Below are 26,143 nucleotides of genomic sequence, written 5' to 3'. Positions count from 1 at the left end.
TGTTATTAATATTTGCAATGCCATTAATAAGCGTTTCTATTCCAGGATCATTAGGATTTCATTTTATGAGCTTGTTGATCTCAGACAAATCCCAACTGTGAACTTTTCCTCGTAGCCTCCCGCTCAAACGCTAAACGCATTTAAACACAGTCCCAGTCGTTGATTACATAATTAGTCTCCGTCTTAGTAAATCAGACTCTCATTACAAACAGATTGCGAGTGCAAATTGAATGAAAAGCTCAGCGCAGATTTGCCCCGTGCTTTCATGTCATAGATTGAGCTTCATCGTTTCCCCAACAAACATTTTATTACTTAATTTGAGTGAAAAGTTAAAAATGGCATGCATAGTAAATGATTGTGTATTCCTACGTTAATCAATATATATGCAGTATATGGAATTGTTGCAGCTTTTTTGAGGTTGTTGATAAATGAATACTGTCATTGCAGTCAGAAGTGCTGGAATTAGAGATTAAACAATTATTCAATTAATCAATTAGTGAATCAGCAAATGAATCATGCGATCGCTTGTGACTGAGTGACTGTGCACCTCTGTGTCTGTCCACGGCTAATCTGTTCTCAATGTTTATCGTGTCCAACTCAAACAAGCTTTGAAATGTTTTTTAATCTTTTGTCAAAACAAATTACTATTATCATATTACAAGTAAATCATTCATACCCTCAGATTAATCATTCTCAGGATTAACACCCGAAATGCTGCATGTGCATGCTATGTACTATGCTATGTTTCATTCCAATTCAACCTTTCTACATATAGTTTGTACTCTGGGGATATACTGTATATATATATATATATATATATATATATATATATATATATATATATATATATAAAAGTCAACATGGGATCTATTATATATGCATGTACATCTGCTGGTGTGAGCTATATTTAATCTGCTGCTGGGCCACTCACTCTGAGTAGCTGCCTCAGTGTTCCCGTAGGAGTGTATGTGTATAATAATATAATGTATGCACTTCCTGTCGTCTACCATCTTACTGTCACGTTGGATGAAAGCCTCGGTTAAAGTGCTGATACAGTAGGAGCTCTGATATCTTATAGACCGCATCAACCTCCACATTTACCCCATAATCCGACCCCCAAACACACACGCTCCACCCGGCAACAGCACCTAACCTTCTCCAACTGTCAGACCAATTATGATCGGCCTCGGGAGACTCTCTCCTCCCTCCTCCCTCCTCCTCGGCCTCCCTCACCTCCTCTCTCCCTGTACTCCCTCCCTCGATCTGGTCTTCTGTCATTGATGGCCATTAATCTCCCCCACACCTAATGTCTTTTCATCATGCGTCCTCCCTTTACTCCCATAATCCAATCTCTTCATTACATCTCCATCCCTCCTTCTCTCCACCTCACCTTGTCTTCTCCCCCATATGCTTCCATTTCATCATTTATTTTAGCTTTTTATACGACCTTATGTGACGTCCAGCCCTGAACAAAATCAACTCTCTTGTATTATGTGTAAAAAATACTATTTTCCGGTATCTCAAGGTAAAAGACTCCAGTTGAACACTGAAATAATAACGTACGGTATACACGGACAGTTTTACAAGGACGTTGTACAAGGTAGATATTCATTATGCCTCAGTTGAAACGGTAAAACATTGCTTGAGACTCATTCTGGACGTCCAAACCTTTCCTCCTTTTGCATAGAAAACAGCAGCCTGTCAGTATAGGAGAAAATAGATGAGCCTTTGATTGACGTATTGATTGCCTTTAATAAACAGAATTGGAGGCGTAGCCACTTGAGAAGTGAGCGGTCTCCCTTCGGTAATGAGCATCTAATTGAGGCAGCCTGTCCTTCTTTTTCTCTTGTGTCTCTGTGTACTCCGGCTTATTGATTCACCTAAAGTGTTTTAAAGTCCATTCAGCCTTGAAGATGGCTGAAGAGAGTCTTTCTGAAAAGGCCAAACACACAGCTGAGCAGTGAGTAAGATTTAGCTCACTGATCAAAGACAACAACAATGAGGACCACACACACACACGCACACACACACACACACACACACTCGCTTGTTCAACACTCCAGCTGTGTGGCTATTGTGGCTCTGCAGAGTGTGATAGCCTCCACCATCTGTGGTGAAATTACAGTTTTCCCCCAGAGACCGACGACCTTTGCTTTTTACATTTCCGGTTTGCGTTTCATCTCCCACTGATCCTTTGAACAGAGAGACGTAGAGGTTTAGAAGTGTGTCCTTTTGTTTAACCAGAGCATCTGTGAGCGCCCGCCTCCTCCCAGCAGCTTGCATGAGTCGCAGTTATTGATAGCCGTCATTCACCCGTTGCCTCCTGGGAAAAAGGGAGAGTGTATAGCTCCAGATGCCGTGTGGACAGCCTACCAGCGGTCGCTCCATCTTCTGCTCTCCTCAAAGGGTATTGAAAGGAATCATGTGGCCAAAAGAGGTTAGTCTTGACCTGAAACAGCGCCGGGATGTGAGGCGATTTCTTTTTTTGCACACTCTTTATTCAAGAATGTGGAAAGGCTCGGCTTTAAAACCTATGAATACATATTTTGAGCATCACAAACACCTCCCAAAAGACTCTTTGTATTATGAGAATTTGATCCACAAGGTCCAATACAATTTGGAAACAACCAATAAAATATCTTGTCTCTCAGCTTAAACGCTCCAGAATTTGTTTTATGCTCCCCGCCAGCATCTTTATACATCATTTTTATTCATTTCATGTTTATTTGATGTGAACGAATACAATCTACATAAAGACGATTTTCCATTGCAGTGTATCACAGCATAGCTACGGCTAATTTCCAAAGGAAGCTCTTTAAACTACCAAACATAATACCTCTTCACAGACTACAGAATTAAACTACATTTTGTTGACATGCCTGTGTGTATATATAAATATATATATCCAGTATAAACACACACACAGACAAAAACACTGCACTACACATGATTGATTGGGTTTAAAAATTCCTTCATCAGTTTTTAAAAATTGTTGACAATTTTGGTCTTTTTATTATTCCATATTTTAGCTTCTTTTAAAAAAGGGACTTCTGGACAAAGGTACGATACTTTACAGAACCCTGCAGTTGTATTCCTACTGGACGATCCAAAGGCCTTTAAAGGTCTCCCCGTGTCGCATAGAGCCTGTGGAGTCTGAGGCTACATGAAAACTTGCAGAAAAGATGCCATGTGGACACCCCAGCACACTGCTGGCCTTCTGCTGAGACAGACCACTCCATAAAGATGGCTGATGCCACCACGGAGTTGAAAAGTCCTCAGTTGTCAAAACTTAGCATCTTCAGGTTTTCCAGGATGTGACAATGGTGTCTTCTTATTGGCCTTTTCTCCCTTCTTTTTATTGCACGATTGTAAAACCTCTTTAGGGATTTAGTCACTGATTTACTTTATTAATATCATTTGGACTAAATTCATTCGTTTAAGACGCGTTTTAAAGCTACATTTAGGAAAATATGATGTATTTGCCACATAAAAAGATAAAAATCTTAAGTGCAGCAGTTGCTCAAAGCGGCAGTCTTATTCCCTGGATATCTGTAGTGGATCCAATCAAACAGTGAAGATGCTATCAAGCTGCGTTATTATGGTGAAGCGATTCAGTGTTTTTGGAACTTCAACCGCACTGGAGACCTCAAGTCAAAATATTCTAAAACTCAATTTTTAACCATTCTTTTTGTTGGTCTCTTGCAAGTCTCTCAACTTTATGTAACTGCAATGCACAATCACCTGAATGCACAACTCAAACACACTTCTGTACATTCATTTATTGGACAATAACTCCTGATTTAAATCCATCTCTTGCCTGATGGGACAATTTATCTGCCGCCGCCATCAGTAGCCTTCTGTTCAGAATCTCTTATATCTTTGCATGTTGGGTGGAGAGCAGATGAAACTCTGAGACAAACTGAGCCGCTGCTTTTTACAGTTTTCATCAGATAACACAGCTTCAATATGTTTGTTTTCAGTTTGAGGGATTTCAACGAAAAACCAGAGAACTGGGAAATAAATGCGTAAAATATTTATGCTCTCACACTTGAGGATCACAAAAGGCATTTTATTCAAGACGTCTCAGGGGCCCTCGGGGGGGGCCTTGATAGTCCGCTACTGCAGCACCCCAGATCTCGCTTACTGTGCATAAAGAAGCAGCAGTACTAGCTTAGCATATTAACAAGCTTGTGTTTACTGATCCAGCTTTAAATGGAGCCTCATGGGAGTTTTGGAGACTCATAATCTTGTGGAGTCGAATGTGACCCTCTCTCACATGTTTCTGAACAAGTCGGTTTACAGTATTTTCCAGAGCTCTTCACCTTCCCTCCTCTTCTTCTCCTGCAGAGGCCTGAAGCAGCCGCTTACAGCCACCTCTGACCTTTGAACCCTCCACTTCTCCACGTATACTAAAGATTGACCTCTCTCTTTTCTTTCCTCTCTTTCCTCTTCCATACACATTTGAATCGATTCCATTTTTGCTGTCAGTGCATTCTCCCCCCCCCCGCCCCCCGTTCTTTAAATGACCTACTTAGTAATCCCCTCCCGTTGTGAGTACAGCTCTTCTTCTCCGTAGCGGGAAGAAGAGATAACAACCGAGAGAGGGAACGCAGCACGTTCTCAGCTTAGTCAATACTGCATGCAACGGCTGCCTTATGGTATATTTGATGCACCAGAACCTGCTCACATAACCCGAGACGGTTGCCGCAGAAGGTTTTTCACTGCCGCATTTGATCTGGTCTTTGGGGGGGTTTTCCATGCCTCTAAACATTTTACTCTCTGCAGCTTTCAGCCGTCTTGAGGAGCTCTACACCAAAAACCTTTTGTCAACCTAGATGTGAAATTGGAAATGTGAAGATAATAAGTTAGGATTATTTAAAAGAAAGGTAAAAAAAAAAAAAGAGATTGAAAAGCTCAAAGAATAAGTTGTACCTTAAGATGAGATCTCATGCAGAAATGATCCTCGAGTCAAAACGTGAATATAAAATCTGCACTCTTGAGATTTCCCTCCAGTCTTCTTACCTCCACTGAGCTAAAGCACCTGAATCTCACCATAATAACTGCATCTCAAATCAACACGCCCACCATGCCATCAGAGCAGCATGCTCTGCCTCCCTACTTCTCATGCAGAACATCTGCAGTTGAAGCACAAGCAAAACTTTGGAACGGTGGTGCTAATTAAAGAACTGCACTCAGAAAGCCTCTAAGGCAGTTTTCACACTTTAAACTGGGGCAGATGAGGCCAGTACGGTTTCATCCATCCAGACCGGTGAAGCTGCCTCACATCACATTCTCTCTCTGCAGTGATCGTCCAGGATAATAACTTTTCCTCATATTAAAAAAAAAAGCCAGATGCAGGCCTGTGCTTCATGTGCGTCTTTCCGTTTTCTCTGCTATGTGAATGTTGCACTCGGGAGCATGTGAGACGTGTGATGCAGCCATGTGAGACACGGAGAAGGTGTGACAGTGAGAGGAACGGAGATGATGTGTCAGGTCTGGTGTTAAATGCAAATGTATGTAGTTATGTGGGTGGGTAAAAGGCAGAGATAAATGTGGATAAGCAGCAACAGGATACAGAAACAAGGATTTAACGAAGAGTTTTTTTTATCTTCTGTTTAAAAGTAATGCTAAAACTTACTCTGACCTGAACCACACTGAACCCACACATACAAAAATATTCATATCATTACACCAAAACATAACTATCTATACTCAAAGATCTAAACATGCCTTCATAGATTCTGGCAGGATTTACTGTATGATTGGCACACATTTCAACTCAGACATTCATGGTTCCCAGATGATGGACCTCCCATACTTTGCTGATCCTCCGACTTTTTCCTTCTGTGCCATCATTTCGTTGACATTTGTGGTTACGATTGAACTGTTTTGTGATATTCTCAGGATGATTAGTAATAACGTCGGTGGTCCTCTGGTGCTGCGATCACATCAAAAGGACATTTCCATCAGCTGCACTTTGTAGTTTTGCACAAACGTTTGCATGCTAGCGTGCTAAACTAAGATGTCGAACATGCTAAACATTTTACCTGCTAAACATCAGCATGTTAGCATTGTCGCTGTGAGCATGTTAGTTGGGACGTACTACTTCGTCATTACATTGCGTCTTGAGCTTTGACCCTCTTGCTCTAATAACCCAAACACTCCGTAGCGCAACATTTGAAGCTGTCAATGAGCCGTCATCTGTCTGTGCTCTCTCTGCAGCTCAGCTGATAGTCACGTATCTTCCGCTGCAGAGAGGATTGTGGGTCAGATTAGCCAGGAAAACATGCTGACTTGCATTGTGCGAAATATGACCGGCTGCATTAGGACATCCTGGTATTTTAGCATACTGCATTTGACATACTATGTAGTGGGACATACTTAATACTTTGTCTGGTATGAATTTTGGAATTCACCCTTAATCTCTGTTGCTCTTTCCTGTTTCCTGTCTGTATCTACTGCCAATAGTGGGAAAAAAGGCACCAAAAAACAACCTGGACTAAATCACGTGTTCAAAAATCAGTTCAAAAGAGAATTTTTCTTACCATTATTTCGCCGTGTGATATTTAAATAGATATATTCTAAACCAGAGTAGATGCTTCAAAAACCCCAATTCAAATAATGAACAACCTGGAAGGTTTCTTAAAATGTAAAGATGTAATAATGCTTTCAGTCTCTTGCAGCACATCCATCGTTTTTAAATATACCATCTCCATCCATGTTTTAAAAAAAAGATTGTGTCTGATCCTGCTGTGGCTGAAGAAATGTGGAGATGTTGCTTTAATGTGCACAAAAAGTCTGGAGAAAATTCTGGCTATCCATCAATCATCCAGACAGCGTGGTTCTGTCTGCTGCCGCATGGTGCCTGGCCTTCACACACACAAACACACACACAGTGTACAGTACATGTGTGCCTACTTTCCCATCACTCCTTGCGTTTCCTTTATTCATCTCAGTGTGGTCTCACCAACTGAAATATTAATGTGAGGATACTGTAGTTTTACTCGGTCAGCGAGGCGCTGAGTCTCTGACAGATCGACAGCATGGGTTCATCTGCTGCTCCCATCTGCATCGACCTGCTGGAGTACAGGTGTGTGTGTGTGTGTGTGTGTGTGTGTGTGTGTGTGTGTGTGTGTGTGTGTGTGTGTGTGTGTGTGTGTGTGTGTGTGTGTGTGTGTGTGTGTGTGTGTGTGTGTGTGTGTGTGTGTGTGTGTGTCAGTTTGCACATCTGTTTCATGTGCACATGCTGGATGTCTTTTTGTGCACCGGCAGTCCATTCCTTCAGATTGGACGGTGTGTTTGTTCATATTCTTGGCTCAGAATCTACCCTGTCTGTATCACTGGTCTCTTATTTTCATAATCTATCTGTGTGTCTGTCGTTTTGCACTGATGAAAATATTTGCATCCTTCATTCATCTCCTTGGTAATCAATTAAATAGGATTATGCATGGAATATAAATTACCTCTCTAATTACACGGCAGAGAGAGTTGGACGCTTAAGTGCTGCTGATGCTTATTTGAAGCACAAAGGAGGATAAATTCATGATGATGTTAACTGATGCTCTCTGGTCACATGTTATACGTCATATAATATTTGTCTCGGGAAGAAAAGGAGAAAATTTATAAGTTTACCAAAACCTTTTGCTAAAACTGAACAAAAATGAAAGGCTCTGGAAGGCTGTAAGTTTAAGAGTAACGTGAATAACATTTATTGACATAAAGATGATTAACATAAATAAACCTAACTGAAACTGCATAAGTGGAAGCTTAAACCATCAGTATCTCCAAAGCCCAAAAAATAAATGAAAAAAAAACCCCCACACCATCTGGAAAATAAGAAGTTTAACTGGCCCTCCGTACCAAACAGAAAAACAATACTTAGCTCCCTAACTAACCACAAAACACGTAAACAAATAAAAAAGAGGCGTGACACACAGCTGTAATGATCTCAAACCTTTTTGTATTCATAAATACTATTTATTTAAGATGCTCGGATGCACGATCAAGCTTTCTGCCGTTCAAATTTTATGAGACTCTGTTCTAGCCACATTTCTTAATGACGTTCACCTGATACTTATGTTTTCATACTGAATGTAGGCTTTATCCAATTCAACCGCTATAATCCTGACAGGATATTTACAAGTGCAAACAGCTGCGGACGTCATGTTATTCTGTCAATAATTACATTCTCTTTCATTCAGCACTAATTAACTGCCTGTGTGTCTATGGGCGGGACTAAGACGCGAGGCGAGGAAAGGAAACGAGGAGGCACAAAATCAGGAAATGAGAGGAATATGAGGAATAAGCGCCCGACAGCAGCAGAGAGACAGCTCTCTTCCAAAAAGAGACCAGAGTAAAGACAGTGGGCGTAGCAACATGGAAATATAAGTCAGATTAAAGGTCTTTTTTTTTTTTTAGATGTCTTCAAGCTTTAGTCACAGCTCAGGGATTCTGTAAGTGCAGGAACAAGAACAAGAGTCTTCACTCTGCGTTTTAGCTTCCAAAAACGGCTCTGTCATCATGGCTGGAAGTGAGGAAAGATCATACTTTGATCACCTCCTGAAAGTCCTGAGTCTTCATGGCAAGTCCCCCCTTTCTCCCCCTCATCCTCCCCCACCTTCGGAGCTCATATATTTTTCAGCAGCAGAGAGCTTGGGGGAGAGCCAGGTACACTATTAGAGGGATGACTCAGAAGTGGGTCTGGAGGTAATCCTGGCTCCTCCACCTGAAAGTATCCCCTCATTCCGCAGCACTTTCCTTCACTACCTTTCAACACCCCTTATTTTTTACCTCAATATTCTCTCCTATAAATCTTTTTCTACAGACCCACTTTATTCTTCTTTTCGCCGACCCTTTTACTCTTACTTCAGCCTCCATCATTTTGTCCTTAACTTTTATTTTCACTTCTATTTCTCGCCTCTTTTCCTTCCCCCTATAATCCTCAATCCTTCCAAGTAAAGAGGAGGTACTTTTTGGAGCAAGTGAGCCTGGACTCGCATGGCATGAAGGGCAAAGACTCACAAAGGGACCAGGGGGGTAGGGAGGAGGAAAGAATTGATTTTCCAGCCAGTGGAGGACTAAGTCTGCCCTCGGGGCTCTGCCTGGCTCTGACCAGCTCCTGATGGGAAAGGCCAGACGATGACCTTCAGACTCAACTAATCATGTTTTTGTTTTTTAGAGGGATGCCAGAGTGTTTATTTAGAGGCAAGCTTTGGCGATGACGGATCAGAAAGGTGTCAAAGATCTGTTTTGTGTACCAAGTGGAAGCTTTGTGAGGGTGGGTGTATTTCTGTGAACGTGAGCCTCACCCCAGTTGGCCCTCCACGAGGAGCTCAGAGCAGCATCCCCTCTGGCGTTTTCGGTGAGATGGAGACGCTCAGAGAAAGGAAGAGATGTATCACAACACAAACACAGCACCATTGGCTGGCCGGCAGCCATGACAGATGGGGGGGGGGGGAGTTCAGTTCACAAGGGAAGAGGGATGGAAAGGGGGTGGGGGGTTGCCATGGAAACCCAGCATCAGCGCATACCCTGAGCCTCTCTCCGCTCCGCATGAGCCCGAGATACAGAGAAGTGCGGCGTGGGCAGCCGGTCGGTTTATGACTTGTTGTTGTTGCGCAACGATGTCGGTGTCGTCGGGTTCAACGACTCGTATTCCTCGTTTTTTGGGGGGAATCTCGGAGGGGACGGAGATCGGCGTGAAGCCAACTGTGTTTGGCAGTTAATTGGTTTGTTTGCGGGTGACGGAGGCAGCCGTGATCAGGGACTGTGTCAGAGAGAAAGTGTGTCACGAACCAGCACAGACAGAGATCCATGTGGACGTCCTGCTCACATTCACACCCTCCACCAGAGAGCAGTTATCTCCTCCATCTTCTCCTTCCCGTTGACATTTACATCATGGTACATGTTCCCACAATTTCTGCCTTTTTCCTCCTCACTCTTTAATCCCCGTCATCCATCCTGTTTAAGAGCAAACGAGGCAAAGCACCCGTCGGCCCCAGAAAGGGGTCTAACTAGATGTGACAAGCACTGAAAGCCGATCCAGCCCGGCAACGCCATATGGATCATTACTTCAGCAGCACTCCATTTCTCCTCTGTTATTCATCTTAATTTTTCTGTGTGTGTGTGTTTTGTGTGTGTGTGTGTGTGTGTGTGTGTGTGTGTGTGTGTGTGTGTGTGTGTGTGTGTGTGTGTGTGTGTGTGTGTGTGTGTGTGTGTGTGTGTGTGCTGAAACATGCACACAGAGGTTTTTAGGTCATACAGCAGCATAATCCTGCACACACACACTATTATTCTCCCACCCACACACACTCTTCTGACCTTTGACTTGCATCATACTCTTCTACATACATTGTGATTAAAAGAAACAACTAAAATGTCTTATGATTAGTACAAGAAAAACAAAAAGTGTCCCTAAACCCATTGCGGCTTTATTCAAATGATCCTTTTAGCTCAACTGGTTCTAACTGTGCCGCTAAGGAGGTACGGTCGACTTATAAAGGTTTTTACACTCATGTTGTTTCTGGTTATACCAGACTGGGTTTGATTGACAGCTTTCTCACTTCCCTGTTACAGTTGCTGCGCCTGTTAGAGCAGGAGACGTTTCTTCTGTGTTATTGGTTGTGTTTTAAAATCCAACCTGCACCTGCGTCAGTCAAGCTTGTTCCACTCCATTTAGTATCAGCGCACAAAACACCAAATACAGTTTACAGCTTATACTGACAGAAATAAAATGCCACATGAACAATACAGACTAATAAATGCATACTCCACATGGCTTGTTTTGGTTGAATCCAAATTCAAAAGAGATTACATTTAGGGATTCTGCAGCATCCACCTCCTGGCGTTTGAATTTTCAGCTGACTTGCTACGTAACAAGTGGCATACAGCGTAAACGTATCCTCATACAACGGTTGGTTTGAAGAGTTACTCCTCATTTTTCGTGCTTTTTCCTACAAAAGCCAGCAACACGTGTCAATCGTTACATGCATACAGTCTTTTCAAAATAAACATCTGTTTTGAGAGTAAACAACTTAGTTATGTTTACGCAACAAAACTACGTAGTTAGGTTAGGAAAAGATCATTGTTTGGGTTAAAATAAGGACGGATCTGCCGTTACTGAAGTACGCAAGTTACATGACCAAAAAAATCTACGTTAACTTCTTGATACCCCCGGGGGTCGATCAGCGGTCTCCTGGGTGACGGATCGGCTTTAGGTGGGAGTATGAGTCTAATCAGCCCAGGTAATTGAAAACACCTGTGTGGGTGTGAAGGGCCTTTAATGAGCTGCTCATCTCATATTCAAGTCGGAGCTAAAGGTTTGAAACATGACCGCTTCTTAAAACTGTAGTGTTTGTGCCTTCTGAGCCAACAAAGAAACCTTCACAGAGCTCAATGTAATATTCTCATTCATTAATTTTTTTTATATATAATTTATATAAAACATCACTCTGAGTCTCAGTCTGACAGTTCTACTGTAAAGGGTATAATGGTGTGTGTGATAGTATGCGTGAGTGAGAATGATTGAGTTTATTCGAAAGTACTTTTGTGTGATCATCCGTGATTTATGGCCCCAAACAATTTTATGTGAGTGATTGTAAGAGAGTATGACTGCGCATATAAAAGTGTTTATAGTAGTAGTGTGTCTGTGTGTGTGTGTGTGTGTGTGTGTGTGGTGGGGGGGTGTATTTGTGAGATTATGATTCTGTGTGAGAGCAAGAATGATTTATGGTCTAAATAGCCTTTCATACTTTTGCTTTCTCTACACACACACACACACACACACACACACACACACACACACACACACACACACACACACAAGTCACTAATGGATCTGCATATTTTATTCCTGTGCATTAAACTATGACTGAATGTAATGTGAAGCCACTGAGACAAGCTGCTTACACGTACACCTTAGGGTGTCAGTAATATAAATAAACTGTATTATTATTATTATTATTATTATTATACGCGTTAATGTTCCTTCTGCCTCTCCCATCTCTGCAGTGAGAAGAGGAAGCTGCAGGTGAACATCGCCAGTCCCATCCAGTGCAGCATGAACGGGAGGAAGTGCACGGTCATCGTCGAGCCCAAGATCAACCAATCGCAGCCGGACTTCACCAAGAGCCGGTCTGGTTACATCCTGGCTGTTCCTGGCAACTAAACCGGGCCAAATGAAAGAAAAAATAATAATAACATTGACAGCTGATTTCTAAACCAGGCCGGGATAATAATGATGATGATTCACTTCTTTTGCTGCAGAGCTGCTGACGATGTGACGATTCAGATAGCAGCTCTGTAGGAGGATTGTGCTAATTAAATCCTCAAAATGCAAAGCCATGCCAAATTTGACCTGTTTTGTAGATTTCTATGCAATGTTACTATAAAAAAAAAAAAGGAAGTGTACAATACGCCTACATGCTAAACGGTGTTAGCTAAACAGGGTTGTTTTTTTGTTTAAATGCACCAAAGTGGGGTTTCTTTCTTTTTTTAAATCCAAATTTCAAATGATTTGCTTTGTGCAATAATTACTTTATGGTAGATGCAATATTGTGGGAGTCAAGGTGACAGGAGATTATGCGCCAACTGTTCTCTGAACCTCTCGTGTTGCATAATAAGAAACAAATCCAAAGGCTCTGCAGGAGTTTATCATCCGTGCAGCTCGCTGTGCAGGAGCCCGATCAAAAGGGAAGCCTTGACACATGAAGGAAGATGATATTTATGTATGTATGACTCAGATTTTTTCAGATACTCTATTGATTATCTGCTCTAAAATAGAAGAAAACACTTTTTTGTGATATGTATTCAAAGGAATAATAACGTTATTGTCCTTGATTGAAGACTTACCTACCTATGTGGTAAATGAAAGAAAACGCAGCGTCCACTTTTGAGTTTGTGAAGTCTTTACAATCACATATGAAAAAAACAGCGAAAATGTGATTCAGTGTTCAGTCGGTGTCTGAGGCACAAACTCCAAATTCATCGTTGGTCAAAAGATGTTGAGCAGGATGTGTTGAGCATATCCTGAACATTACAACCTGCTTCATGCAAAGATATATTAATTTAAATCCTGCTTTGTATACTCTCCTACTGCAATGTTCGGACTTTATAATATTCCAATATTGCTTATATATATATTAAAGGTTAGAATATACGTCATTTGACGGCACTTATACTGCATTTAGTATAAAAAAGAACTTAAACTGAATAACAGAAAACAAATATGTACACATATTTTGGAGTTCATATTCAACCTAAAATGTAAAACTCTAGTGTCGTTTTGCAGGAAAGTGTTTCCGGCCAGTACTGTATAATCCCACGTGAGATCCAGCCCCTGAACATGGTCTCATTTTGCTGTCTTTGTGTTGAGTGAATAGCCTAATGACTTGTAGTGATCCTTCGGAGCAGACTTCCATTTGACAAATATCCCCTTCATTAGAGAGAAAGAGTGTGTGAGTAGGAGTGTGGGAGTGTTGATTAGCTCTTTATAGCTCTCCTCTTCTGGGCCCGACTAGTGGAGGAGTAAAGACAAAAGGGGTGTGATGTGTGGAATCAGACCGCCGTCCTGGTTTACCTCCCTGTATAATGACAGGAATTACTTTCTTCTGGACTGTAAGAAGCCTCGATTTTCATCTGCTCTCGCTAAACTCCCCCTCGCTGTTCCCGAGCCAAATCACACCAATCAAACCATCAGCACTCAGAGATGCTTTGTTCTGTTTCCGGCAAGCTGTGAGATGATTGGGAAGTTTTTAGTCTTGTTTTCATTCTTTGGCAAAGTGTTGGAACATTACAATATGTTCTTTTTCCAGCCGTTGCAAAACGAAAAATGTGTGGCAGCACAGACGCTCATCAGATGCCGATTTCTGGCTTCATACTGTGTGTTTAATATTAATATTAAACACTCAGAATGGTGAGATTGTTTGTCAACATTGACAAAAAAGTCCTTTTTGCTTTAAATTATCAGGCGGCAACCTCCAGTTCTGAAAAGCGAAGCCAATGCGGAAGTACTTTAAAGCTGCATTCTCTCTACTGACCAGCAGGGGGCGACCCCTCTGGTTGTATAGAAGTCTATGAGAAAATGACTCTACTTCTCACTTGATTTGTTACCTCAGTGAACATTGTAAAGACCAAGTGTCACGCTTCCACAGTCCAAATATGGTCACTTCTGTTGCAAAAAGCCAAATTGGCGATGGCCAAAATCCAAGATGGCGGCGGCTAAAATGACGAACGCGATGCTTTAAAACTGTAGTTCACAAACCAATGGATGACGCCATGATAACTACGTCAACTTCTTATGTACAGTCTATGAAGCAATTACTTTATCTACTAATACAGATCATGTGATATGGTCAAAAGATCGAAAAAAAGCAAATTAACTATTGCATCTTTAATTTGGAAGGAATGGATGTAAAGATGGATGTTTCTCTTTGTTTAAAGCTAAAATAAACTCTGCTGCTTTACTTGAATTTGCCTGATAATAGGGTCGTGACGATCGCGTGACAGTAAAGGTCACAAATTCTTAGGATGAGGAGAGGAGAGCTGCGTCGCCTCCTTTCCCACGGAGACATGGCTGTATTGTCCCCGTGCAAAGACTGATTATAGAGCATTTGACTTGGGGCTGAGGGAACGACAGACCAGGGTTACGAATCGGAGCTCCCTTGGTGTCTGGCCTAGTTGAAGTCTTGTCGACTTTACTTCAACAGGAAGGGAAGAAAAAAAACAACTTGTTAGCAATCACTTTAGCCACAGTAGCATGGCTGGAGTCGTTAATCTTAATTAGTTTGCAAGTGCCCTTTGCTTTTTGAGGAAGCAAATCTCCATTCTACCTCGCAGCTTTGTGTTGGCTGACCTTGTCCCGTCGCTTTGATGCAGAAAGGAGTTGTTTGGGGGAAACTGGTGCATCCAAAGTGTGTGTTTAGGAAGTGACACTGGTAGCGTTAATAGATGGTTTTCTAAGGAGCTGAGGGGGAACGAGTGTGTGTATGTGTGTGTGTGTGTGTGGTGTGTGTGTGTGGACTATTACACTGCAGCTCTCCATATCCTTCAGCATGGTAATCTCCCACAGGGCTTCTCCTCTCCTCTCTGCTCTGCTATTCACCGCTCATCATTAGGATGGACTCCGTGTCACTTCTCACTTCAGCGCTTCTCTCTTTCCTTTTCTTGAGGCAAAAATGGGGGGGTTGGTTGAACAAAGCCTCGCTTGGCCTCCTCTTATTCTGTACTCCCGTGCTTTCTCTCCCTCCCTCCTCCTTTTCCACTTCCTTTCCTCTTGTCAGATCACTTGGCTCCTCGCCCTGTTTGTCTGACTGTACCGTTCCTGCAGGGCAGTGAAGGCTTTTTTCATTTTTTTGTTGTTGTTATTTTCCTGCTTTCCTTCCTTGGCCCAGGAGGCGTGCAAATAAAACAGTAAACTACACCAGCAACAAGACGCCAAGTCGAACAATAGGAGTATCACGCAGGAACATAATACAAAAAAGATGAGACAAAGCTGAGTATGTTAACCTCAGATGTAAATACTGTGGTTCTACATCTTCATTATTGTCAACAATTTCCCATGAATAGACCAAAACCAACAGTACGGTGTGTCACAATTTGGATACTTACGTTAGTCCAGTTCCATGTAGTACACTGTGTACACTAAATACTTGCATACTAGGTGAAACTTTACATGGTTGAAGTACGGATGTTCAGTCTCTGGGTCTAACTTTCAATGAGAGTAGCATGAAAGCAGGGTGGAATTAACTAGCCAGCCAGCTAACTAAGGGACAGATGGCTAGTTAGCTATCTTGCTAATTCCACCATGATTTATTCCTACACATGTCACAGAAAATTAGCCGAACAGCGGCCTTGTGGTCAGCGGCAGCACTGGGTCTAACTGTACCTGCGCTACTTTAGCTACCTAGCTAACTAGCTAGAGCTGTGTCTGCTCTCTTGAAAAACGTGTGTTGTCACCATAACAGCTAACCATAATCGCCATTTTCTTTTGTACTACTCAAATGAAAGTTTCTCAGTTTGTTCTACACCTTTTCTATTGGTATGTTTGTCTCAAATCAAACACTGCTGTTGTGCACTCGATCAACGCCGGTATCTAGCTAGCTTACTAGCCGTTATCTTTTTCAGTACCAAATTAATACAGATTGCTAAATCAACCCAATAAACAATTCTGATGTCTTCTATCCGACATACGAGAGGTGCTTTACGTTTGTTTTTGTGCGTTGTTCACCAGCGCAACTGCAACTGCTGCTGCAACCCTCCCTTCCGCTACGAAGCCAAGGTGGCAATCGTTAACTATCATTAGTGTCCAGCGTTCCACACTCAACTCTTTTACCCTCATGAGTACAGCATCAGCATACTCATAGTGCAATACATTTTTGCAACACAGTTTGTGAAGTTGAGCTCAAACTCAACTTTCTAGCTTCTCTGACCTGCCTGTGGCACTCGGCACCACACTCACTGGTTCCTACTGAAGACATGAATCTTTAAAAACAGCTCGGTTGGCACAGAGGTAGAGCGAACATCAGGCTTTGACAAACACAATATTTGTTATCTTTCAATGTTTTGTTTTTGGTGTTCAAACCCAATCAGCGAAGATTTATTTTCCATTATATTAATCATTAGCCTTACAGCGAGTGTAAAAATGACAAGCTTTTCCCTAATCACTCCTTTATAAATTGTCATAAAATAAAGTAAAATAGGAATGATAATACTAGGAGACTTGTGCCATTGTGTTCTTCCCATTCCTTTTCTATTTTCCTCTAGTCTTCACAACAACACATCATTCTTTTATCAAGCCCGTCCATGTTAGCCAAAGGGTTACAAATCTTCTTTTGCATAATTTATTCCATACTCTGTTGCTAAGCGCAAAATCTGTACGTACACACCATTAATTCAGTATGTGCCTAATTTTATATTACCTTTATATTTTGCATATTTGTGATTACATATCGTAAATATCCTGTAATATCCAAACCAAGTCCAAAAGGAAACTTCACTGTTGTAATACTTATTTTGTGCAAATGTATTCTGTATCAATGCAGATTATGCATTCCACCATGTTCCACGATGAAAAATATTTCATTAATCATTTTATTAATAAATTTATTTGCATCAATGGCTGCTGCTGTTAGTCATTTTTCTGAGCTTGCTGGCGGGTGTGTGAGGGATCAGATAAAACTGTGAAGTCATTAGTCTGGATTTCGTGCCAGGACTGATGTTGTGTTGACTCTAATGTTTCCCCGAGGCCAGCCGTACTCTGTAATGTGTGACGTGGTGATAGCTGGGTAGAGCTCATCGTTAATCCACCCACCAACAGCTGTTTCAGCGGGTGACGAAGAAATGGCTAAAACCCCTGCGGTCGGCATGACAACGCCGCTTCCCACTGCCACTGCGTCAGCCATCAGCAGCGACCTCGGCAGGGTTTTTTTTTTTTTTTTTTTTTTTAATCCACTAGTTGATGGATGACTATCTGCTGTGAAGAGTGGGATGACTGGGTTCTTTCCCCACAGGGCAGTGGCTAAGTAAGACTGCCCTGACTGACCCGGTGGTGAAATAAATGGGAGTTAATGGACAGAGAGTGATCTGCAAAGAGTGAGCTGACCCAAACTAATCTGTGTGTGTGTGCATTTGGAGATACAGCACTGATTACCAAAGAGGAGATACTTCTACAGGAAAGACTCTGAATAGACATTATCTTGAGGCATTATCTTTTTAAATGTTGTTCTAATTTTCATACATTTCCAGAACAGAAATCTGAACATTGGATGAAGCTGGGTTAAAATCCTTGCTTCATTTTGTTGAAATATTAGTCAAATGTTTTTACAGAGAGAATTTTGGAGAATCTCTTTGGATCACTGTCAACAATCATTAAAAAAAATCTATTTTCTCCATGTTTAAGTCATAAATTGTTGTATAAATCAGGCTGTGAATGATATATGAACAAATCCCTCTGTTAAAACCTTCAGAATATAGATATGAATGAAACTGTAAAGTTTGGTGTATGTAAGAGCTACTGAAGTGGAGATTTCTGGCTCAGTCTGAGAAAAAACTAATTTAGAGAAAACTGCCTTTAAAGATATATATTTTATAAAACGACATACATTTAGAAGACACTACAGGTGAATTGGGTAAAACAAATAACTAAAAGATATCACCATGAAACTAACCCAGTTTATTAGTTACATTAAGACATTTATTTTTGTATTAGAAGTTTTCTGAAATGCTGGTAAAAACTGATCAAGGGTAAGAACAATTAATTATATTCCCTTGTTGTGTTTAATGTTTGCATCTGATTTTCCCCCATAGACACACACATTGGGAGCAATTTGGATTTCAAAGTCGTTGCTCAACGATACTTTGACTTGTGGTCCTGTGCAGGTGGGGATCAAACCACCAACCCTCCGTTTAGATTGGATTGAGATGCCCTTGAGCAAGGCCTTTAACCCCCAAGTTAACCAAGTGTGAATGTGTATAACTATTGATGTTCCTCAGTGAAACTAACAAGGTAAATGTCATATACTGTGTTCAAAGTGCAGTCCACATCTGGAGGCATAAAAGGACAAGTGTTGAACGATCAGTGCATTTTATTTTTCCATCACAGTACAAAAATAAATTAAAATAAGCAGAAACTAACTGAAAAAAAGTTTCAATTACAGTAACAGCTTTTTTGTCTTTTTCAAAAAAAGAACATTTTTATTGAACAGCATCGACACCCCTCCCTCCTAGTCCCAGTCCAGTACCAGTGTGGTCGGTGTTCGCTCCATGTCCATAAGAAAACATGTCACACATTCTTCTGTACAAATAAAACGCAGTCATTCCCTCTCTCTCTCACACACACACACACACACACACATGCAGTCATCGAATGCTTCCCTTTTTGAAGTTCTTAGCCACTGTTTCGTTTTTTTTATCTACAAAGTACGCAACAAGATACAGAAAAGAATTTGACAGAAATCTTTAACTACCACTTGAGTCTTTTTTTTTCATATTTCATAAGCATTTGAAAGTATTTCCTCAAACAACTACTCAATGATGCAAAGTGGGGAAAAACAAATGGCACATTTCAAGTGAATCGAGGGGAGGAAGTGGACTTAAAGAGAGAAGATTCAGGGTATCTTATTTAGGCCCTTTAGCCCAATGCCCTGTTTCTTTTTCTGCCAGAGCAGAAGCCCAATCCAAAGTGCGTGTCCCCATTATTGTGCCAGCACAAACACTCCAAATGAACTTCCTCACACTGATCTAACTCCACATGTGAAGCCACAGTCCCACAGCAGAGGAGGCCACAGGTTGTGACCATCAGAGCTGCAGGTTTTCTCTGATTCATTCTAACACCGCAGCGGAGAAGCAACAAACGTGCAAAAGAAAACTTTTTGTTGGCACTGCTAGTGAATTATGCTTTTTAGACATATTTTCAGATCACTGCTAAAGAAAGAGAGTGTGCATTATTTGTCAATAGAGAGCTGCAGAGATGATATGTTGTTGTAGGCCAACCAGAAAGTTAGCATCGCACTGGTTCCCTTAACAAAAAGCCGATGGGATTTTTCACTTTTGGATTATTGTAGAAAATAAGCTCTGTAGCAATGTTTAAAATAATTAATAATTGATTTATTCCCTCAGTAAACATTGTAAACATGAGTTTATGGTCTCAATCTCTAGTTCCAAGTCTTCTTCAATACAGCATGATGTTCATTTAGTAAATTATGCTCCATTTAGAGTCAAACAGACCATAAAGCAGGGTATGCTTTAGGGCGGGGCTACAGTGATTGACAGGTCATGACCAGAGCCGTATACAGAATCTCGACCACGGTCTCACTCCTCTCTAGTCTAAATATGGCCACTTCCTTTCACTGGTTGCAAAAAAACAAGATGGCGGCGGCCAAAATTCCAAACGAGAGGCTTCAAAACCACATTCCACAAACTGATGGTGACCTCACAACGACTACGTCCACGTCTTATATACAGTCTATGGTTAGCAACCGCCTTTGAGACAAATTTTCATGGGAGTGATATTTACTGACGTATTTTATGTTGTTGAACAAAAGCTTAATATCTTTTCAGCTTGTGTTAACTACAGACCTTATTTCAGGCATCAAACCAAAAACACACATTAAAAAAACAAAACATTGACTTCATGATGAGGGAACCTTAAGTGCAACAATGCTAACTCATTTCTGGGTTTAATGACTCATTCCTGCAGCACTCTATTATGAGATGATGATGTGAAAACCAGTAAAAACATTTCTCTTTCAATTCTGGATTGAAATACTGTAGATAGAAACTATTTACTATCCTGTAAAACATTAAAAACTGCAATTGTTCTGCATGCTTTCCTGCTTTGGTTGTCATTGCACACTGCAGCAGGTCATTTGAGTCAGGTGGTTTATATGATTGAACATGTGATCGTTCCTGTGGAGGTCGCCTCGTCTCCTACAGCCCCTAGATGAGCGTGACGTCGCCTCACATTTGATTTACACCGACGTGATGCTGACGGATCATCTGCAGTGATGCTGAACATTGAAATAATCTTTCTCTGTCTGATATGTGGGACAGCAGGTTGGGTCAGCTCCTCTGTGATGTCTTTAAGGGGCGTTTTCTTAAGTATGAGACTAATGATGTGTTATGTCAAGGTGTCCTTGATGACGTGACTTTGGTGATGGTCAGATTTAACAAAGTTTTTTTTAATTAGGTATTCGTCAATAAATCCTTGCAACATTCATTTGCATAAACCAGATCAATCTTCATTCCCACCAAAGGTAAGCACACCTACACCAGCAAAACCCCCTCCTCATGTCCTTCCCCTTACAAAGTCTCTCCTTTCATTTACATTAAATGTGCCTAAATAAATACGTAAATGGCAATAAATTAGGTGTCAGTAAGTTAGTTAGTAGAAGATGAAAATCCATCCCATCATTCAACAGCTGGACAAACAGCACAGAGTGTTCTCAGACCTGTTGGATTACTCATCAAAGATATGGCACTGTTTTAAACATTATCTATGCTGAATCATAAGCACAAAATCAAACGTCATTCCGAAAAATTGACAAAAGTACAAAAAGAATTTCCCTGGTAAACAAATAGCCTATTTTAGCAAGCAGAGCTAAATAAACTAGTGTCACTTTTTTTCACAGCATTCTCTAATGCAGATGCAGTTGGTTTACAAATCAAGTAAAAAGAAGAAAAGAGAACGTTTTTTCCTTCCCTCACGGAAAACGCTGTAAAATTGCATGGCACACGTGCAAAAACATTACATTTCTAAGTAAAAAAACAAAAGAAAAAGAGAGGAATCAAAGAAAACTTCCAGAAAAGCAATAAATAAGCCGCCATCGGTGTGAGCCTCTGGTGGAGTAAAACATCCATTAACTTGTTGTTTTATTTTTTTCTCTAGATGAAAATAAGTAGGTCTTTCTGAACACACACAGTTTGACCACTCATCATACGTCCTCTGGCTGTTGTAGTCCCACAATGCATTGCTTGCTTTTTGTCCGTCCAGCCTCCCCTTTTACAGCAGAAGTCCTGTTGTAGAGCCACAAACGGGAAAACCCACGAAAATATGGATCCAGCATCGATGGCCCCTGCTGTTCTTTCAGATATGCATTGCAGCAACAACAAAAAAATGTCCAGTGGTATCCACGTTAACGGAGGGGACGTGGCGTTCCGAAGAGCCAGAGTTTGCAGCCAGAGGGGGGGGCTGTTCATCCGTGATGCGTGAAGAAAGCCAGTCAGGCGATGGCCCTCACCCTCCTGCCGTACAGTCAGTGCACATCACATCGTCAGACAGTCAGAAGGTCACTGGTAGGCTGCCGTAGCCTCAGTCCTCTCCACATTCATTGCTGTAGATGTACGCCTCCTTTTTCTAATGTTTGTCTTTTTGTCTGAATTGTTTTTCTTTTTGTCTTTTTTTTCAAAGATTTTTCAGTGTTTCATATAGATATATATCTGTACGTTAGCAAAGGATTTACCCAAGTCTGGCATTTTTTTTTGCTTATATATCATTGTCCAAAAAAAACGCTTTCATTCTCAGGTTTTCAGAAAATCCATCCTCTGCTCGTTGGAAAATAGAATTTGGCCTTGATAATATTACACGTCTTCAAGAGGCAAAAAGAGTGCTCTTGCTTTTTGAAACCCTATGGCCTGTTTTTAGGTGACCATTCCAAATGTAATCCCTCAAACTCAAACATTGTAAATCTGTGAAAAATCACAGAGCCCCACTCCAGATTCAGTCTTCCTGGATACAAAGTTATGTCAAATACTTCCTAATTGGCCTCGTCCCACTTCAGTTTGGACAATAATGAATAAATAGCATCACAGATAATCTTTCAAACTTGTCAAAATGCCAGACTGGAGTATGCCCCCCTCCCCCGACCCCTCTGCCCCCCCCCGAAACATCCCCTCACCGGTCCAGGCCAATGAGCAGGCGGCTCCTCTCCTCCTCCTTCTGGCTCTCGTTCTTCAGGTCGGCGAACACCTGAGTGAAGTAGTGCGGGTCGGAGTTGATCTGGAGCATCTTGGCGCTCATCAGGTTGATGATGGACAGGCAGCGGTCCCAGAAGGTCTCCTTGGAGCTCTCCACCAGGAAGGGCTTCAGAGGGTAGGAGATCTCGTTGCCCATGTAGGAGTAGGACAGGTAGAGGCAGGTGAGCAGCACGGCCTGCAGCTCGTGCTCCGTGGCCACCTCGGAGGAGACCACGTCGCGGCACAGCATGTAGACGAAGACCACGTTGGCGGGGGTGATGAACCCCTGGTCCTGCCAACCCTGGAGCAGCAGGGAGCGGTCCACGCTGCGCAGCCACAGCACCGGGTCGGTGGGGGACAGGTGTTTCAGCCGGTAGCAACGCCGGCACAGGAACTCCCCGAGGCAGCGCAGCAGCTCGCTGGTGGAGGCCTGGACGATCACTCTCTTGGGGGTCCCGGGGGCCACGTTGGAGTTGGTCAGAGGGGCCTTCTTGACGGACGACACCGTGTTGTTGGAGGCCTTGGTGAGAGCCGGGGTGCTCTGATCCTGGGCGAAGGAGGACAGGTTGGCGCACGACTGCGACTTCTTCAGGTTTTCATTGTTCAGCTGGGTGACATTGTTCTGGTAGTTGCCGTTGGGCTGCACCTTCTTGGAGCCCTTCTTCTTGGCCGACACCGCTACGATCCGCTTCCACGGCAGCACGTTGATGAGCGAGTGGCGCTTCAGGTTCTTGTCTTTGGCGTTCTTGCTGTTCTGGACGGCCGTGTAGTGGCCCACGGTGGCCGGCCCATCCTCGAAGAGGGCCGCCTTTCGGTAGCTGGGTGACAAAGACAGCACGGTTCCCATGGTGACTGTGGGGGGGGCGTCCAGGGGCTTCAGCCGCACTGGGTCAGAAGGGGTCTGCCAGGGGAGATCCGGAGGGTCTCAAAGCCTCTATGTGCTTTTGGGAGCTGGGAGTCCCGAGCTACAGGCTGCTGCTGCAAGGCCTGGGAGGAAAAATGATCCTGTGAATGTCTCTGTGAGGGGATAATGATCACCTCCACTCAAACCGTCTCTGCTGGATCTCTGTCTGCGTCTCCTGATGGCCACTGCTGGAAGAAGAAAAGACCAATAATCAGAAAGAAAATAAGCAGTGAAGCATCTCAGACCTGTAGTTATCCACGGATGTTTGCACATAGCAAACAAAATGTATTTTTCCTCATATTTGATCTTTCATTCAGCTTAAATCAGATAACATCAGCTCTGTAACGTTCTCATGAGTGTGTGCCTGAGTGCTGTATCTGACTGTACCTCAGCCTCATTAGCACCATTGATCTGACTCAGTAAGTGGTGGAATGGATCAGCCTATAGCTTATACCAATTAATTCAAACAGTATAGATCCCTCCTTGCTGCAAGTGATCAATGTAATAAGCAACCCTAACATTATAAACATGTTAGAATAAATCTGCAGCAGATTACAAAGAAAACAGAAAAACAACACTATTCAAAAGGATTTCTGCTCCACATGAACATTTTATAAGGAGAGAGCCATTCATGGGCAATGGCCGACGAATCAGAGTGAACCACGCGCCAGCCCTCATCGCTAAAATGGAAGACATAAACACCTTATTAACAGGTGAAGGTCGCGTTCACTGCACGTTAAAGCACGAATCCAAGGTCAAATTAAAAATAGAACATCAAAGAGATGTGTGAGTCTTTATTACGCGCGACACATTTTTCATCCTCGCTGCGGCAACAACACGAGCGTCGATGGATGGACTTTGGATCCAAGCTGCTCGAGCCCTCATTCCATCACCCTGTTATCAGCCCGACCATCAGCTGGAGGGGGACATTCCACAACATGAGCTCTTTAATGTGACTCATCTGGGCCTAAAACAGACTGGATGCCTCGGTGTGGTTATGGGTTGTGTACATCGGGTGCTCTCCGTGGTGCTGAAGCTGAGAGTCTGCGTCGAAATGAAAACGCTGGCCGTGATAGGCGGTGGCTTAGAAATGAGGGAAAATCCTCATTTTATCCTGTAATCCGTTGATATCTCACTATAAATCTGCAGATTTAGCTGTCTGTTACTTTACATCCACGTTGTTTTCAATGTTTTGACATATTTTTCCACATTAGACAAAAGATGCGCATTATCTGTTTTTAAATATTATGGAGTCACAAATCTGAACTCCTGCAATTTCAGCACCAATATGTTCAAAAAAAAATAAAAATGGAAAGAGACTCACCAGATCTGCTGCTCAGTGAGATTATAATAACGCTGACACGATGATGCTCCGCGTCCAGTGCTTGGTTTTGTTTCCCTTTCAGGACCCGATTAAAAACATAAAACCATCTCCGAGGAAAGATGAATGCAACAAAGAAAAAAATATTCCGAGTCGAGGCACACACCCCCCCAAAAAAACAAAAAAGGAAGCAAGTGTTGGATGAACGCGCCTGGTGTCGGCGGTGCGCAGACGATGGGAGGCAGTTGTGGAATGGATGCTGAGATGAAGATGTGCTCCTGGTCCTCCCGGCCGCCAGAGATGCGGATGCTGCGAGGGCTGCTGTTGTGCTGTAGGACCATAGACGTGTAGGACTGGCTGTGTGAGGAGGAGGGTTGACGCAAAGGCGGTGGTGGAGCGCCGCTCTGCGCTCAGCCAAACGCACAGCATGCAAACATAAACCCAGTGAACTCCTACGCTGGTGTTTTTCCCCTTCATGACACCGTAAACAACAGTCCAATCAGCATTATTCATAAGCACTAAGCATCGTTATATATAGGCCTTTAATACCTCTGCATCACATTGTCTTATTTTACATTACATTACATTACATTACAGTCATTTAGCAGACGCTTTTATCCAAAGCGACTTACAGGAAGTGTATTCAACATAGGTATTCAAGAGAACTACTAGTCACCAGAAGTCATAAGTGCATCTCCTTTCTTAAACAAGCATCTCAAAGTATAAGCCAGAGCAAAAGTATAGTGCAGAGGCAGATTACTACGAAAACAATAATTGCAACAGACTAATCCGAATATAGTAAGTGCTACAAACTACTACGAATAGGATAAGTGCAGTAAACAAATACAAATTCAATCTCCATGTGGCTTTTACAGTGATCTCATCTCATATGTTCCTGTCAGAGGGGGCTTTTTTCTCTGTTAGTCCATTATGAGTAATGGCCTGACCAATGATTCATTTTACCATTAGGGCAGATATTGCTGCGTTATTCATCCATTATAAATATGAATGGGATTTCCCTTGAAGACCACACACATATTTTGTTGCCAATTTCTAGGTTGTTTTTCATTTATTGTCCAAGTTTTATATTTCTACTATCCTATATGGACTTGATGCTTCAGTTTGATAATGTAAGCCTATTGTTTCCTGGGAGGAGATGTACTGTGTTTTAAGATAAGATAAGATAAAATAAGATAATCCTTTATTAGTCCCACAGCGGGGACATTTACAGGATTACAGCAGCATAGGGTATGGTGCAAACAGGAGACATAGTAAATAAAACAAGATGAAAAATAAGTATTATAAATAGCAAATAAGCAATAAAAACAGGAAAGAATCCACAATAAGTGAAATATTATATATACAGACAGAATAACTATTATAACTACTATTGCACAGTGTATTTTTGGATGCTTTCCCACCAAGAATACATAATAAATGGATATTGTCTCATTCTCATGAACACGATT

General features: G+C 42.1%; 2 protein-coding genes across 2 annotated transcripts in view; one reads left to right on the top strand and one right to left on the bottom strand.

Annotated features, from left to right (window-relative positions):
• Positions 1 to 17,103, top strand: part of myo1d (myosin 1D) — a 103,386-nt gene extending 86,283 nt beyond the window's left edge. Inside the window, exon 22 of the mRNA XM_054598522.1 lies at positions 12,010 to 17,103. Coding sequence (XP_054454497.1) covers positions 12,010 to 12,166 — 157 coding nt within the window. The 3' untranslated portion in view covers positions 12,167 to 17,103. The remainder of the gene's footprint in view (positions 1 to 12,009) is intronic.
• A 5,284-nt stretch (positions 17,104 to 22,387) lies between these two features.
• Positions 22,388 to 23,296, bottom strand: cdk5r1b (cyclin-dependent kinase 5, regulatory subunit 1b (p35)). Its single transcript, XM_054599387.1, has one exon. The coding sequence runs from the start codon at positions 23,294 to 23,296 to the stop codon at positions 22,388 to 22,390; it is 909 nt and encodes a 302-aa protein (XP_054455362.1).
• Positions 23,297 to 26,143: the final 2,847 nt, after the last annotated feature.

Source organism: Anoplopoma fimbria, chromosome 5 (assembly GCF_027596085.1).
Source record: "Anoplopoma fimbria isolate UVic2021 breed Golden Eagle Sablefish chromosome 5, Afim_UVic_2022, whole genome shotgun sequence".
NCBI lineage: Eukaryota > Metazoa > Chordata > Actinopteri > Perciformes > Anoplopomatidae > Anoplopoma > Anoplopoma fimbria.
The sequence above is the reverse complement of the archived record's forward strand: the minus strand, read 5'-3'. Positions and strand labels throughout refer to the sequence as shown.